Source organism: Westerdykella ornata (assembly GCF_010094085.1).
Source record: "Westerdykella ornata strain CBS 379.55 unplaced genomic scaffold EI97scaffold_40, whole genome shotgun sequence".
In the NCBI taxonomy this organism is placed as follows: domain Eukaryota; kingdom Fungi; phylum Ascomycota; class Dothideomycetes; order Pleosporales; family Sporormiaceae; genus Westerdykella; species Westerdykella ornata.
The window spans coordinates 52517-68438 of record NW_022986890.1 but is presented as its reverse complement, the minus strand read 5'-3'; the positions used below and the strand labels follow the sequence as shown (position 1 = coordinate 68438).

Here is a 15922-nt window from a genome sequence, read left to right as displayed (position 1 = left end):
GGTAAAGGCTGATCTGACCATCCTTCGGTCCCGAGATTCCATGAAAGAGGCCGACGAACGGTTCACCACGCTGCAAGCTACTCTTGAGGTCGTCGACGAGCACGGCATCCTCATGCGTGCACGGGGATAGCGAGATTGGTATTTTGGAGCCTACTGCGCCGTCCGCCAAGTCCGAGCCAGGTGCCATTCCAGACTCCGGAGGGACGCTGCCACTATGAAGACTGCAAGATTGGGAAGGGCGCCTGGGATGGGAGGCATAGGAATAACTCTTGCGGTGGCGGTGGTCGGATTTGCAGCAGCAGCGAGGGCACATGAGCATCATGGGGAAGGCATACCAGAGGGGAAGTTCATCTCTGACGACCCGATCGTAAGTTTTCCATTAGCTACACTTTCCCAACCTCAACATCGATACATGCTAACACGCGCCTCAGGACTCAATACTATGGACGCATATCCTGATCCAAATCGTAGCCTGGGGTATTCTCTTCCCCACCGGTATGGTCCTCGGCGTACGTCCTCTCTAGAACATCTTTCCACACTCCTAAACTCACCCATCCCGCAGATAATCCGCTCAAGATGGCACGTCCCCGTCCAAACCACCGGCGCCGTCCTCGCCATCCTCGCCTACTTCCTCGGCCACGCCCATAAAGGCCGCCAATTCGCGCCCAACATGCACGCCAAATTCGCCTCGGCAATGATGCTTGTCCTGCTCTCCCAAGTCGGCCTGGGCATCTACCTGAAACTGCACCTGGAGCGCGGCTTCAACGGCCGCATCCGTCCATACATCGTCAAAGCGCACGGCATCGTAGGGAAAATCATGCCCGTCCTGATCTGGACGCAATTCGTCTTTGGGGGTTTCGCGGCCTTGGGATTCTGCTTCGGAGACCACACGGGCCAGTGTCTGGCGCATTTCATCATGGGCGGCGCCTTCATCGCCTACGGCGTCATTCTCACCATCTTGCTGCTGGTGGGCCAACTGTGGCTCCGGAGAACGGGGCGGAGTCAGGAATTCTTCGACTCCCTCGTCATCGCCGCCTGGGGCTGCGTCAACACCTTCACCGAGCACCGCTGGGGCGGCGAGTGGGTGGGCAATGACCTGCAGCACACGTCCATGGGGGTGATATGGTGGTGCGCGGGACTGGTGGGCATTTGGCTGAGCCGCAGGAGGGACGGATCACCGAAGCGGAACCTGATTCCTGCACTTGTGATTATCCTCACGGGATTCGGCATGTCGGCGCATCCGCAGCACTTGGAGCTGTCAAATCACGTGCATACCATGTTTGGGTACACGCTCATGGCGGCGGGATTTACGCGCATCATTGAGATTTCGATTCTGCTGAGGGATAAGGGGGCGACGACCAGGGATGGTTCCGACCCGAATAGTTTCCAGTACCTGCCTCCTTTTGTAAGTTTCCACCGTCATTCTCTTCCCATGCACCCCTACGTAACTATATCTAGATCCGTGAAAAGAAAAGTTAACGGAAATGGCAGCTCCTCTACGCCTCAGGCTTCCTCTTCATGGGCGCCACCGAGGAGCAAATGAAGCTCCTCTCGGACGCGCACGTCACGCACGTCTCGTACATACTCCTCCTCTACAGCATCGCCTTCGTCCTCTTCCTGTTCGTCAACATGCTCGTCCACCTGTACGCCGTGCATGCTTTCCCTCTTGGTCCTGTCCACAAGGACGCGGATGCTGCAGGGGTGGAAGCGAATGGGGGGTTGGCTGGGAATGGGCATCTGAGGGGGGATAGGAGGGTGAGGGATGCGGAGGAGTTTGAGCTCGAGGGTCTGATTTCCGAGGATGAGAGGGCGGAGGACGAGGACGAGGATGAGGAGGGGAAGGTGAGGAGGAATGGTGCGGCAAGGGCTTGAAGCGGTTGGATGATGTGATGATGTTTTGATTCGGTGTTGGAATTAGAAGGGAGGCGTTTCGTTATGGACAGGCATTAAGCCCAGTTGGCTTTGCCATCTTTTATTGTTATTGTTTATGCTGTTGGGTACGTAATCAATTCAAATATCATGACTCCGAGATCCAATTTCCTGATGCCACCTCTGCGGTTAGAGTGTTATTTTGTTATAATCGCGATGAGCCGATCATCACAGGGTAACGGTGTGCTCAACAGCATCTCCGCTCTTGACTTCAAACAGGAGAATATCACCGCAAGTGAGACCCAGAAAACTCAAAGTCGTTCATGTCGTTGATCCTGAACAGAATCATGATGGATTTGATTTTGCCATTGTTGTGTGTCATGGGAGGGCTTTTCCGAAACACAATGGACACCGTTAACCAGCCAGAACATGCCATGTGAATGAAACCGAGCGCGAGCATGGCGATCAAGCTCTCCTGCTCACATCCCGCCGTCCAGCTGCCGGATCTATACGCCGTGACTACCCGCCATGTTGTTCCCCATCATCCGCCTCCCTTGTTCCCTCGCTCGTCCTGTCCACCCGCTGGAAGAAATTATATCGACGAAGGGTAAAGCATGACACGGACGGAAGCACCCTGGACGATAGTTAGGATTGCTGGCGAATGAGGCGAGACACGGGGACATACGAAGCTCTTGGGGGGAAGGTTGGACCTGAACTTGGCGCGCACGACACCGCTGTTGCCTACAACACTGCGTCAGTGTATGTTTTCCCCTTCAGCGCCCGAAACTACGAACCGTGTGGGCGGGTGATCTTGCCCCAGATGACCCGGATCTTGGAACCCCGTACGGACCGCTGGGCGCGGTAGACGTAAGCTACACGCTTGCCGGTGTAGAACTGTGCCGCCGCGGTATCATCGACGCCCTCGAGCTTGAGAAGAGACGTTCCAGGGTTGGTGTTGCGCTTTCCCCGCTGGTAGGAAATGTGCTTTCCCCTAGAGGTGGAGATGTTAGTCTCTGAATTTTCTCATCATTCCCATCACCCGTCTCGAGCCCGCAACTCCAGTCCCTTCCCATCCTCGCAGATCATGTTATACACATTGTTCAATATTCAAAATTCCTCGTGTCGTGGTATCGTTCGGAGCAAGGATGGCATTCGCGAATGGTTGTCGACAACGGCTTTTACGAGACGAGGAAGGTAGAGTGGAAATGAACTTACTTCACGTAGACTAGATAGGCGCAAAGTCAGCACTGAATTACAACGTTGTGCAGGGTCGCGATTCGTTTGGTGTACGCAATGGTGATAGCGAGCCATGCGCACAATGGGACAAGAAATCAGCGGGTTGGACTTACGGCGGTGGGACTTGTCAGACATGGCGAAGGATTCCTGGCCTCGTGGGGATATGTTGAAAGAATGTCGAGACCGTGGCGTGGGCTGCTGTGTTAGTTGTCGTCGTCGGGGATGCGGTTGTTGGGAATGTCAAAATGGAGACTTTGGCGAGTGTGGGTTGCACGTGATTGGGAGCCTTGGCAGAGACTCAACGCAGCCGTATCGGATCTAGCGCTCATGCGCCACAGTTCTTCAGCCACAATTCCCATGGCCCTACTCCGTACGTCTCGTGCTTTTGTCCCTATCTCCCACAGTGCACTCCGGCCTTTGGGTGTATCAGACGGTGTTGCCAATGAAGCCCGCCGGTGTTATCCCATCGACCGCTCTTGATGGTTCTAAGAAGAATATGGCCGTTGCTGCATTTATGAGCTCGAAACCGAGCATTGGAACTTTTGCCCTATAGGTACTAAGTGTGTACTGTTTATGGCCGGGGGGAATTGGTGGGGGTTTCGACACCAAGGACTGCAGGGCTCATGGAATACTCGAAAGGGCTGAACGGGGCTTCAATTTCGCTGTGTCACCACTTACTGTGGTAGGAGACGGCACCCACTCTTTACCTGCCCGAAGTGCGGAGAGGCCCTGACAAAGTGGGATTATTGAGCACCGGAAAAGGGAGGCATCTCCTCGGGGCACACGTACACAGGATGTCCGTATCCCAGCAGGTGCGCTCAGCTTCGGCCCTCAGCAATCCCAGCAGGTCCCTTACGAGGACTCCACAGGAGTCGGCCAATTCCTGCACAGGAAACCGACCGATGAAAGATCCGACCCAGATGGGTGCACAAAGAATGCCAACCGTGTGAAAGCGAAGACTACCGGTACCCCTAATGATAATCGAATTCTCCATCATCTCTTCATGGAGCTTCTCCAAGCACACATCCATAATCATCATCATCGAATGGAGGGGTACAACCGTCTGTGCGCCGAGTCCTCTCCAGGGCTCTCATTCATGTTTGCTGTCGGGGTTAGCAGCTCTTACTCCCGCTGGCCTTCGGTTCGTGATTCGTGGATGTGCCGGAGATGCAGTGCGACTACTACGGAGGTAGTGGAGTGGTGGTACTGGTGGTATTGGCCGCGGACTTGGTGCTTAGTGATGCTTGATGACCCTTTTTTTTCTTCTTTTATAATCGCCGGCCCCAGGCGCCCACCCACGGTAACTCGGTCGAGCGTCGAGGGAGTTGTAAAAGGGAAAAAGGGCCTGCAGCCCGCATACTTGTACATCTATTTATCATTTTATCCTGTTGCCAAGCCCCTCCTCCCACCTCCCACCACAAGCAACCTTCGTCACCGCCCGCCCATCGCTAAAACCACCAAGCTGCCCCACCAACCACCAACCGGCCGACCTCTTCGCTTTCATCTGGAGCTACCTCCGTCCACCTTGGGTCCCTTTCTCTCCACCGCTACAGGCCCATTGTTGATTAGACTGCAATCTTAAAGACACTTTCACTTCCAACCAGAATCAGCACCATGGCCGGCAATGTCGACCTGCGAGACGCTGGCCACGACGATGTTGGGTGTGTGCACGTTTTCCTCATCTCAACTACTTCGGGACACTGCTGACCACCCCTGCCATATCAGAACCGTCGAGCTCAAGAATAATACCGTCATAGTCGTCCTCGGTGCGTCTGGCGACCTGGCCAAAAAGAAGACTGTGAGTATCGATGCGCAGAGCTTCAACATACATTGCGCGCGCGTGCTGACATGCTGCAGTTCCCCGCCTTGTTCGGCCTTGTAAGCTCGGAGCCCATTGTCTTCCCCCTCCCCTGCCCCAATTGACCCAAACCAGTATCGAAACAACTACCTTCCCAACGATGTAAAGATTGTCGGCTACGCACGGACAAAGATGGACCACGACGAGTACCTCAGGCGCGTCCGGTCACACATCAAGACCCCAACCAAGGAGATAGAGAAGCAGCTCGACGATTTCTGCCGCTTCTGCACGTACATCGCTGGCCAGTATGACAAGGATGAATCCTTCATTGAGCTACGGAAGCACATCGAGGAGCTGGAGAACGGCAGGAAAGAGACCAATCGCGTCTTCTACATGGCGCTCCCCCCCAGTGTCTTCATCTCCGTCTCGCAGCACTTGAAGCGCAACTGCTATCCCAAGAATGGCATCGCCCGTGTCATCGTACGTCGTCCTTCCCCACACCAACTCAACACTGCTAATTCCTCCGGACACAGGTCGAAAAGCCGTTCGGCAAAGATCTTGCAAGTTCAAGACAGCTCCAGCGCGCGCTGGCGCCCGACTGGAAAGAGGACGAAATCTTCCGCATCGATCACTATCTCGGCAAGGAGATGGTCAAGAACATATTGATTCTGAGGTTCGGTAACGAATTCTTCGGTGCCACCTGGAATCGGAACCACATAGACAACGTTCAGGTACATAGGAGTCGCACTGCACAAGTTTGGACATTTCACTAACAAGGCACTAGATCTCTTTCAAGGAACCTTTTGGTACTGAGGGGCGTGGAGGATACTTCGATGAGTTTGGTATCATCCGTGACGTCATGCAGAACCGTCAGTGAAACATTGCACGACCATGTGGGGATTTTGGCGCTGACCTTCTCTCAGATTTGTTGCAGGTACTCACACTTCTCACGATGGAGAGGCCAATCTCCTTCTCCGCCGAGGATATCCGTGACGAGAAGGTCCGCGTCCTGCGCGCAATGCCCGCCATTGAGCCTAGGAACGTGATCATTGGACAGTATGGGAAATCCCTCGATGGCACCAAGCCTTCGTACAAGGACGACGACTCGGTCCCCAACGACTCGCGCTGCCCGACGTTCGCATCCATGGTCGCCTATATCAAGAACGAGAGATGGGATGGCGTTCCCTTCATCCTGAAGGCAGGAAAAGCACTGAATGAGCAGAAGACCGAGGTCCGCATACAATTCAAGGACGTCACGTCCGGAATCTTTAAGGATATTCCGCGTAACGAACTAGTCATCCGTGTCCAGCCCAACGAGAGCGTCTACATCAAGATGAACTCGAAGTTGCCCGGCCTGAGCATGCAGACGGTTGTCACGGAGCTCGACCTTACCTACCGTAGGCGGTTCTCGGACTTGAAGATTCCCGAAGCCTACGAGTCCCTGATCCTTGACGCGCTCAAGGGCGATCACTCCAACTTTGTCAGAGACGACGAGTTGGACGCCAGCTGGAGGATCTTTACACCGCTCCTGCACTATCTGGATGACAACAAGGAGATCATTCCCATGGAGTATCCCTATGGTAGGTGTGGCGTGTAATGTACCTTGTGTCGGCCGCTAACATGATGAAGGATCCCGTGGCCCGGCCATTCTGGACGACTTCACAGCATCCTTTGGCTACAAGTTCAGTGACGCTTCCGGTTCGTATCCCCCCTGAAGCTCTATTCTCTATCCTCATGCTAACATGTTCACGCAGGCTACCAGTGGCCTGTGGCCACCATCGGCAATGAAAAGCTGTAACTGCTGTATGCCACTGCACCTTTATGGTTACGGGAAATGTACCAACAGGTGAAGTCATGAATTCAGACCTGCCTTGTGGACTCTGGTAAGGACACGCGTGGAAGTACCGCAGCTACTCATGGCAAAAGAATCAAAATCTTTACAAAATCTCACTGCAAGTTATCTTCTGCGTGTTGTTTCCATTTGTCACTTTCAAGAATATTTCGTGACCAACATGCTGATCGGATAAATGTTCGTACGCATCGACTCTAAAATTATAAATCATCCGCCCGGCAAAACTGAGCGGAATGTCCAAGTTGGTGAGCGAGACCGGAGTCGGAGTCGGAGTTTTCAGCGGGGGTTTCTGTTGTGGCGCAGGTCTTTCAAAGCCTTTTGATTTCACAGCCACAGGACGCGGGGCTCCAGCGGTCCCTAATCCCTAGTGCATTGCATCATTTCCCTTTATTCCCCGTTACGATTTTTTTTGATCTCCTCGACCGCCCAGTCCTTTGAGTCAACCCCCATTTGCAACGCTACGCTACGCTCGGCCCGGAATCGTACGACTAAAAAATAATCAAAACTGGTCGTCTATTGCAAGATCGCTCGCACGGCTTTTTGGTTTTCTGTCATCGCTTTCATCAGAATTACAGTGGGAATCCGTTATCTATTAAACCCCCGCCACGTCCCGCATTCGACGCCCAAGACGCAACGCATCTACCACCAACACCCCGATCTTGAGCACAGCGTACGAAACTACACGAATTAAAACACATTTCCGCCCACCTCCTCGAGATGACCCCTCCGAAGGATATCCCAGGCTCTACGCTGCGAACCGTCTCCACCACGCTGCCCATCAGCACGAGTCCGACGCTGTCCTTCCACAGTCGTTCTGCGAGCTTCCAGTCCCGCTCTGCGCGAGGAAGTTTTGCGGATGGCGGATCAGGTAGTTTTGGCTCACAAGCTCCGACCGTCGCTTCGAAATTGAAGCCCTTCGATACCAAGGACATCAAGGTGCTCTTGCTGGAGAACGTCAACCAGTCTGGTGTCAGCCTGCTGAAGGACCAAGGATATCAGGTGGAGACGTTCAAGGGAAGCCTGCCCGAAGACGAGCTCATCGAGAGGATCCGCGACGTACACGTCATTGGCATCCGCTCCAAGACCAAGCTAACGGAGCGTGTCCTCTCCCAGGCCAGGAACCTCATTGTCATCGGCTGCTTCTGCATTGGGACCAACCAAGTGGACCTGGAATATGCCGCGTCAAAGGGTATTGCCGTCTTCAATTCGCCTTTCAGCAACTCGAGAAGTGTCGCCGAGTTGGTCATTGGCGAGATTATCATGCTGGCTCGACAGCTGGGGGACCGGTCGATGGAGTTGCACAACGGGACCTGGAACAAGGTCAGCAAAGGTTGCTGGGAGATTCGCGGCAAGACCCTGGGCATTGTCGGATATGGCCATATCGGCAGCCAGTTGTCCGTGCTGGCAGAGTCCATGGGCATGAATGTCATTTACTACGACATCTTGACCATGATGGCTCTAGGTACGGCTCAGCAGGTGAAGACTCTGGATGAGCTGCTTGAGCAGGCCGACTTTGTCTCGCTGCACGTACCCGAGACTCCAGAGACGAAGAACTTGATCGGGAAGAAGGAGCTCGACAAGATGAAGACAGGGAGCTACTTGATAAACAATGCCCGTGGTAGCGTCGTGGATATTGCAGCTCTCGTGGAAGTGATGAAGGACGGAAAACTGGCGGGCGCCGCCTTGGACGTATATCCCAACGAGCCCGCAGGGAACGGCGACTACTTCAACAACGAGCTCAACCCCTGGACCAAGGACCTGCAGAGCCTGAAGAACGTCATCCTAACTCCGCACATTGGCGGCAGCACAGAGGAAGCGCAAAGCGCCATTGGATCCGAAGTGGGCCAGGCTCTCCTTCGCTATGTCAACGAGGGCATTACGCTAGGCGCCGTCAACCTGCCCGAGGTGAACCTCCGCTCGGCCGTGACCGAAGAGCCCAACTCGCTGCGAGTTGTCTACATACACAAGAACGTTCCTGGTGTTCTCCGACAAGGTGAGTGGCAGGCGGCAGCATTGACGCGCACTGAGCTAATCTTTCTTAGTTAACGGCATTTTGAGTGAACACAACGTCGACAAGCAAATGTCCGATTCGAGAGGTGATGTCGCGTATCTCATGGCGGATATCAGCAACGTGAGGGAAGACGAGATCAGAAAGCTCTACCAGTCGCTCGAGGATTTGCCATGTAAGTCACCCTCCTGTACCCCTTCTGGGTTCGTAGGTCTGGTCACTAACCCCTGTAATAGCATGTATTCGGACAAGACTACTGTACTAGCAGGGCAGCTCTTCGAAAGCATGGTTTTACTGGCGTTTTTATATATCTTGGAATATAGCAAGACGGCGTTATTTGTGTAAAGAAACTTACAAGGAAAAAGAGGTTGCATTGGATTGTTATCAAGAAAACGGGAGACATTTTCAACCTTGTCTCTGCCTCGTGAAGGATCACAGGCTTCTTCAACTTGGTCCTCTTTCGCATAGTCTAGTGGTGTTGCAACTCTATATCTTTTCAATTTGTATTCAAGACTGTTCTCGAGTTCGGCATAGGTGAGGGCCGATTTACCAAACGGTTTCGATGGTGAAACGTAGCGTGCCCACCAGGAAATACACAGTACGCACGATGATTCAACTTGGCAAATTGCGCTGAGTGATCTCTGAATAATTGTAAGAAGGAAAACGTGTAAGATTGCACTTGGGTACGGTGGATGCGGGAATGCTTCCCAGCACTAGGGAAGTGTCTGAACGGGCGTTCAATGTTGCGAACACCGTCACATGCCCAAGGGAGAGTGGGGGATATGCCTTGCGTATACTCGGGAGCGTAACGACTTGTTGGAGGGAGCACGAGCATGCAAAGGGGATAAATGATAATGCAGGGCTCCGCGCCGATGAAACACGAAACACGACCTGCGGGATTTGGATCCATGGATGGCGAGCGGATGGGCAGGTAACCAGGTTGGTTTGCAACTTTTGACCCCTGAGACTACGGTCGGTCTGGGTAGGCGGTGAGCCTGTGACGCTAAACCCCATGCGGAAACCTGGACTGCGTGAAAGTAGTCCAACGTCGGCCATGCCCTCGTCTGCCATTCCACACCCGCCAGCGCTCCCTTTGCACTTCCTTTCTCCCACGCTCTTTGTGTGCAGCGGGATGCACCATCGTCCTCTGTGACGCCCGTTTATTCCTAGAGAAAAGGAGGATCAAGCACCCCACCGCGACGCTGGGAGCTGGTCGAGGCGCATTCCCGAGCCCTCCGCCCGCGCATAAAGGGAGCACCGCGCTGCTCAACACACGTAGTCGAGGCCCGGACAGGGGAAGGACACCATGTCGCACATCTATGACGTGGGTACGAGGGCGTGGCAGCCCGATGAGAAGGAGGGCTGGGTGGCATCCGAGATTGAGGAGAAGCTGGTTGATGGGGAGAAGGTCAAGCTTGTCTTCCGGCTTCAGAATGGCGAGGTAGGGACACCACTCCGGCTGGAACCATTGGAAATACGGCACGCCGCAGTACGCATCTCGCTAACGCCGTTTTTCGACAGCGCAAAACGATTGAGACGACGCTGGATGCCATCCGTGACGGCAATGACCCCAACCTACCCCCCTTGATGAACCCGGCCATGCTGGAGGCCAGCGACGACCTTACGAATCTCTCACATCTTAATGAGCCGGCTGGTATGCGATTCCCAACTCCATCTGGGCGGGACAATGGCTGACAGCGAGCGCAGTACTCCAGGCCATCAAGCTGCGGTATGCGCAGAAGGAGATTTACACATACTCGGGTATCGTCCTGATTGCAACGAATCCTTTCGCTCGGGTGGACTCTCTCTATGTACCGGGCATGGTGCAGGTGTATGCTGGCAAGCAGCGGTCATACGGTGCGCCGCATTTGTTTGCTATTGCTGAAGAAGCTTTTGCGTAGGTGTCTTCCCTTCCACGCCACTTCTACCTGCCATTGTTTCTGCGTCTCAGATCTCCGTGATGATGAGCCAGCTAATCGTTCACCAGAGACATGTTGCGAGACCAGAAGAACCAAACCATCGTCGTCTCCGGTGAATCCGGTGCCGGCAAGACTGTCAGCGCCAAATACATTATGCGGTACTTCGCGACGAGAGAATCGCCCGATAACCCGGGAAAGCGGAAAGGCAGAGCGGACGCCATGAGCGAGACCGAAGAGCAGATTCTGGCCACGAATCCCATCATGGAGGCCTTCGGAAACGCAAAAACCACCCGCAACGACAACTCCTCTCGTTTTGGAAAATATATCGAGATTATGTTCAATAAGCAAACAGATATCATTGGTGCGAAGATAAGAGTTTATTTGCTGGAGCGGTCGAGATTGGTGTTTCAGCCTTTGAAGGAGAGGAATTACCACATTTTCTACCAGCTCATCGCGGGCGCCACTGATGCTGAGCGCGCAGAGCTGGGTTTGAAGTCCGTCGAGGAGTTTGATTATCTCAATCAGGGAAGCTCGCCGACGATTGAAGGCGTCGATGACAAGGCCGAATTCGATGCCACTCGGAATTCCCTGACTACAATTGGCGTTTCTACAGAAACTCAGGCAGAAATTTTCCGCCTGCTGGCTGCTCTGCTGCATCTCGGAGACATCAAGATCAAGGCGACCCGCACAGATTCGTCACTGGATCCGGACGAACCTGCCCTCGTCAAGGCTTGCAAGCTGCTTGGGATTGACGCCAGCAGCTTTGCGAAGTGGACAGTCAAGAAACAGCTTATAACACGAGGAGAAAAGATTGTGTCGAACCTGACCCAGCAACAGGCCGTGGTTGTACGAGACTCCGTTGCCAAATTCATTTATTCCAGCTTATTCGACTGGTTGGTGGACCGCATCAACCGGGGCCTCGCGACAGAGGAGGTCCTTACGCACGCGCATTCCTTCATTGGCGTCCTCGATATCTACGGTTTCGAACATTTTGCAAAGAACTCTTTCGAACAGTTTTGTATCAACTACGCAAACGAGAAGCTGCAGCAAGAGTTTAACCAGCATGTCTTCAAGCTCGAGCAGGAGGAGTATCTGCGGGAACAGATCGATTGGACGTTTATTGACTTCGCAGATAACCAACCTTGTATAGATCTCATCGAAGGCAAGCTCGGTATTTTATCCCTGCTGGATGAGGAGTCTCGCCTACCGATGGGTTCTGACGAGCAGTTTGTCACGAAGCTGCACCACAATTTTGCGGCAGATAAGCAGAAGTTTTATAAGAAGCCCCGGTTCGGGAAATCGGCGTTTACCGTTTGCCATTATGCCGTCGACGTCACATACGAGTCCGACGGCTTCATAGAAAAGAATAGGGATACCGTGCCCGATGAGCATATGGAGGTTCTGAAGAAATCGACGAATAAGTTCCTCGGCGAAGTCCTGGATGTGGCTGCCTCAATCCGCGAGAAGGAGACCGCCGCGACCGCGTCGTCGAAACCGGGAGCTGCGATATCGGCTGGGCGAAGGATCGCGGTGAACAGAAAACCTACTCTTGGTGGCATCTTCAAGTCATCTCTGATCGAGCTGATGCAGACGATCAATTCGACGGATGTGCACTATATCCGATGTATCAAGCCCAACGAGGCGAAGGAGGCATGGAAGTTTGAAGGTCCCATGGTTCTCAGCCAGCTCCGGGCTTGTGGCGTTCTTGAGACTGTCCGCATCAGTTGCGCCGGCTACCCGACCAGATGGACGTATGAGGAGTTCGCTCTTCGCTACTATATGTTGGTACCGTCATCCTCATGGACTCCGGAAATCCGTGATATGGCAACTGCGATTCTGAAAAAGGCTCTTGGCACTAGCAAGAATGACGGCCGCGACAAATATCAGATGGGTCTTACGAAGATCTTCTTCCGGGCTGGTATGCTTGCGTTCCTTGAGAACCTTCGGACTGCCAGGCTGAACGAAGCCGCGATTATGATCCAGAAGAATCTGCGTGCGAAGTACTACCGACGCATTTATCTCGAAATGCGCGAATCTATCATTCATCTCCAGTCTTTGGCGAGGGGATATATGACTCGGGAGCGTGCAGAGGAAGCAAGGCAGATCAAGGCTGCAACTACCATTCAAAGAGTCTGGCGCGGATCGAAAGACCGGAAGAGGTTCCACATGGTCCGGAATTCGGTCATCCTGTTCCAAGCAGCTGCGAAGGGCTATCTGTGCCGTAAGCGCATTCTGGATTCCCGGTTGGGCAACGCTGCCAGGATCATTCAGCGCAACTGGCGGTCACAACGATCACTCAAGGCATGGAGGCAGTACAGGAAGAAGATTGTCATCATCCAGAACCTGTGGAGAGGAAAGAAAGCTCGTCGCGAGTACAAGGTTCTCCGTGCCGAGGCTCGCGATCTCAAGAATATCTCGTACAAGCTGGAGAACAAGGTTGTCGAGCTTACACAGTCGCTGGGTACCATGAAGTCGCAGAACAAGGCTCTGCAGTCGCAGGTTGAGAATTACGAGGGCCAGATCAAGTCATACAAGGAGAGAAGCCGGACCTTGGAGGCGAGACAGAAGGAGCTTCAGGCCGAAGCCAACCAGGCTGGTATCACGGCTGCGAGGTTGAGCGCTATGGAGGAAGACTTCAAGAAGCTGCAAGCTAGCTACGATGAAAGCACTGCCAAGATGCGTCATTTGCAAGAGGAGGAGAAGCAACTACGTGCTACACTCAAGAAGACTACCGATGAGCTTGAGCAGGCGAAGAGGAGAAGTAACATCAGCGAATCGGAGAAGATGACTCTTCGACAGCAGCTCGCCGAGCTGCAGGACCAGGTCGAGATGTTGAAGCGTTCAGGCCCCATTCCGGAGATCACAAATGGTCATCCTGTCCTTGGAGCCAGCAGCCTGATCAACCTGGTCAGCTCCAAGAAGCCGAAGAGGCGCAGTGCTGGACCGGACACGCGCGACCTAGACCGCTTCAGTCTGACATACAGCCCCAGACCTGTCTCTATGGCCGTCGGCTCCACCGTCCACCGGCAGAATCTCTCTGGCTCGACGTTCAACCCCAACCTGGATAACGTGGAACTGGAGCTTGAGAACATCCTGGCCGATGAGGATGGCCTGAACGACGAGGTTACACTTGGCCTCATCAGAAACCTGAGAATCCCGTCGCCCACTACTACTCCTCCTCCGACCGATAAGGAGGTCCTCTTCCCCGCCTACCTCATCAACCTCGTCACCTCTGAGATGTGGAATAATGGATTTGTCAAGGAGTCTGAACGTTTCCTTGCCAACGTGATGCAGTCCATCCAACAGGAAGTCATGCAGCACGACGGCGACGAGGCTATCAACCCCGGCGCCTTCTGGCTGTCCAACGTCCACGAGATGCTGTCCTTCGTCTTCCTTGCCGAGGACTGGTATGAGCAGCAGAAGACCGACAACTACGAGTACGACAGGCTGTTGGAGATTGTCAAGCATGATCTCGAAAGCCTGGAGTTCAACATTTACCACACGTGGATGAAGGTTCTTAAGAAGAAGATGCATAAGATGATTGTGCCTGCAATCATCGAGTCCCAGTCTCTGCCTGGTTTCGTCACGAACGAAAGCAACCGCTTCCTTGGTAAGCTCTTGCAGACCAGCAATGCACCGGCCTTCAGCATGGACAATCTCCTCAGCTTGTTGAACAATGTATACAAGGCCATGAAGGCGTACTACCTTGAGGACTCGATCATCACCCAGACGGTCACAGAGTTGCTTCGTCTTGTGGGCGTCACCGCTTTCAATGACCTTCTCATGAGACGCAACTTCCTCTCCTGGAAACGCGGCCTCCAGATCAACTACAACATCACTCGCATCGAAGAATGGTGCAAATCCCACGACATGCCCGAAGGCACCCTCCAGCTCGAGCACCTCATGCAGGCCACCAAACTGTTGCAACTCAAGAAGGCTACCCTCAATGACATTGAAATCATCCAGGACATCTGCTGGATGCTGTCGCCGAACCAGATCCAGAAGCTGTTGAACCAGTACCTCGTGGCGGACTATGAGCAGCCGATCAACGGGGAGATTATGAAGGCGGTGGCCAGTCGAGTGACGGAGAAGAGCGATGTCTTGCTCCTGACGGCGGTGGATATGGAGGATTCGGGCCCGTACGAGATTGCGGAGCCCAGGGTTATCACGGCGTTGGAGACGTATACGCCTTCTTGTAAGTGCCTCTCTTCCAAAATCCGCTGCTCAGGGAAGCGGGACCCGCGCAGTGCAGACAGTTTAACTGACATGATGGAATAGGGCTGCAAACTCCGCGCCTCAAGCGCCTAGCGGAAATCGTCTCCCAGCAGGCCATCGCTCAGCAGGAGAAGATGGAGTATGCCGAGGGCGACGGCGGCCAGGGGGAAGGAGGCGCTGATGGCGATGCCGACGCGAATGACGGCGGATATAATGGCAGCAGGAGTGGGGTCAATGGGCAGACGTTGGCGCTTCTGGAGGAGGAGGCGACGGCGTGATGATTTTTAGATAGTGGTTGGTTGGTGGGGGTCCTTGTTTTGGATGTTTGTATTCAGCGGAAATAGGAGAAATGGTAGATTAGTGTTGAGGGCCTCTTTGTCTTTTGGATTGTGCGTTGGACTTGGTTGCGTGTGTATGTTTCAAGGTGGGGTTGGGCGTGTGTCCTACTCTTCCCCCTGTTGAAAAGGGTGGTTAAGTTGGAGAGGAGTGTACTGCCTCTGTTCACATCCGACTGAACACGACCGTGCGCGTAGGGGTCATTGACCTTCCAATTGGCCCTTTCTGCGCCTCCCTCCAGGTATAACCAGTCTTAAAACACCGTGCTCTAGTGGCGTAAACCAGACTGTGGCCAATTGAAATGGTTGAATTAGGTGATCTAACTCAGAGCAGCCGTACAAGGGGCTGTTCAGTCGGATGTGAGAGAGCGCAGTAGAGAGAATGAGGATGGGGTTCTCGGCATGCTACGTAGTTGAAATGTGACAGCGAACTTGGTGTTGGAAGGATGAGAGAGTGACGCGGCAGAGGCAGGAATTGCCGACACGGCTAGGCTCGCCAGTCTCGGCCGAGGCGGTCACGTCTATTGCTTCACCGTCTCTTCACCATCTGCCATCACCATAGTAGCCTACTCTTCACTGTCGCTTTTTCTTGAAAAAAAATTGATCATACTACGCGTCTTTCATTTAAATTTACGCCCCTTGGCAGTTCATGATACTATCCTCTTTCATTTACCACCTTCAGAAAGTATC

General features: G+C 53.7%; 7 protein-coding genes across 7 annotated transcripts; 5 read left to right on the top strand and 2 right to left on the bottom strand.

Moving 5' to 3' along the window:
• Positions 1-31: 31 nt before the first annotated feature.
• EI97DRAFT_437048 (uncharacterized protein) lies at positions 32-2029 on the top strand. Its single transcript, XM_033799257.1, has 4 exons — positions 32-367; positions 432-509; positions 563-1405; positions 1492-2029. Exons 1-4 carry the CDS (start codon positions 215-217, stop codon positions 1870-1872), a joined length of 1455 nt encoding a protein of 484 aa, XP_033649832.1. The 5' UTR covers positions 32-214; the 3' UTR covers positions 1873-2029.
• A 156-nt stretch (positions 2030-2185) lies between these two features.
• On the bottom strand, positions 2186-3323 carry EI97DRAFT_437047 (ribosomal protein L35Ae). Its single transcript, XM_033799256.1, has 5 exons — positions 3219-3323; positions 3085-3094; positions 2664-2860; positions 2555-2610; positions 2186-2503 (listed from the first exon to the last, which is right to left on the bottom strand). Exons 1-5 carry the CDS (start codon positions 3238-3240, stop codon positions 2462-2464), a joined length of 327 nt encoding a protein of 108 aa, XP_033649831.1. The 5' UTR covers positions 3241-3323; the 3' UTR covers positions 2186-2461.
• Positions 3324-3674: 351 nt separating this feature from the next.
• Positions 3675-4865, top strand: EI97DRAFT_229499 (uncharacterized protein). Its single transcript, XM_033793941.1, has 2 exons — positions 3675-4768; positions 4831-4865. Exon 1 carries the CDS (start codon positions 4109-4111, stop codon positions 4685-4687), a length of 579 nt encoding a protein of 192 aa, XP_033649830.1. The 5' UTR covers positions 3675-4108; the 3' UTR covers positions 4688-4768; positions 4831-4865.
• On the top strand, positions 4434-7087 carry EI97DRAFT_229578 (glucose-6-phosphate dehydrogenase). Its single transcript, XM_033793943.1, has 9 exons — positions 4434-4766; positions 4831-4903; positions 4963-4983; positions 5039-5383; positions 5437-5634; positions 5688-5772; positions 5827-6483; positions 6533-6601; positions 6658-7087. The coding sequence occupies exons 1-9, from the start codon at positions 4720-4722 to the stop codon at positions 6699-6701; spliced, it is 1539 nt and encodes a 512-aa protein (XP_033649829.1). The 5' UTR covers positions 4434-4719; the 3' UTR covers positions 6702-7087.
• Positions 7088-7472: 385 nt separating this feature from the next.
• On the top strand, positions 7473-9108 carry EI97DRAFT_386023 (uncharacterized protein; the record flags this gene model as incomplete). The annotated part of the gene is made up of 2 exons (XM_033796047.1): positions 7473-8748; positions 8798-9108. The coding sequence occupies 2 exons, from the start codon at positions 7473-7475 to the stop codon at positions 9106-9108; spliced, it is 1587 nt and encodes a 528-aa protein (XP_033649828.1).
• Positions 9109-9375: 267 nt separating this feature from the next.
• Positions 9376-9834, bottom strand: EI97DRAFT_445875 (uncharacterized protein; the record flags this gene model as incomplete). Its single annotated transcript, XM_033799994.1, has 1 exon — positions 9376-9834. One exon carries the CDS (start codon positions 9832-9834, stop codon positions 9376-9378), a length of 459 nt encoding a protein of 152 aa, XP_033649827.1.
• Positions 9835-9838: 4 nt separating this feature from the next.
• On the top strand, positions 9839-15608 carry EI97DRAFT_406524 (uncharacterized protein). The gene is made up of 5 exons (XM_033796592.1): positions 9839-10204; positions 10285-10417; positions 10471-10660; positions 10751-14928; positions 14961-15608. The coding sequence occupies exons 1-5, from the start codon at positions 10070-10072 to the stop codon at positions 15173-15175; spliced, it is 4851 nt and encodes a 1616-aa protein (XP_033649826.1). The 5' UTR covers positions 9839-10069; the 3' UTR covers positions 15176-15608.
• The last annotated feature ends 314 nt before the right edge of the window (positions 15609-15922 follow it).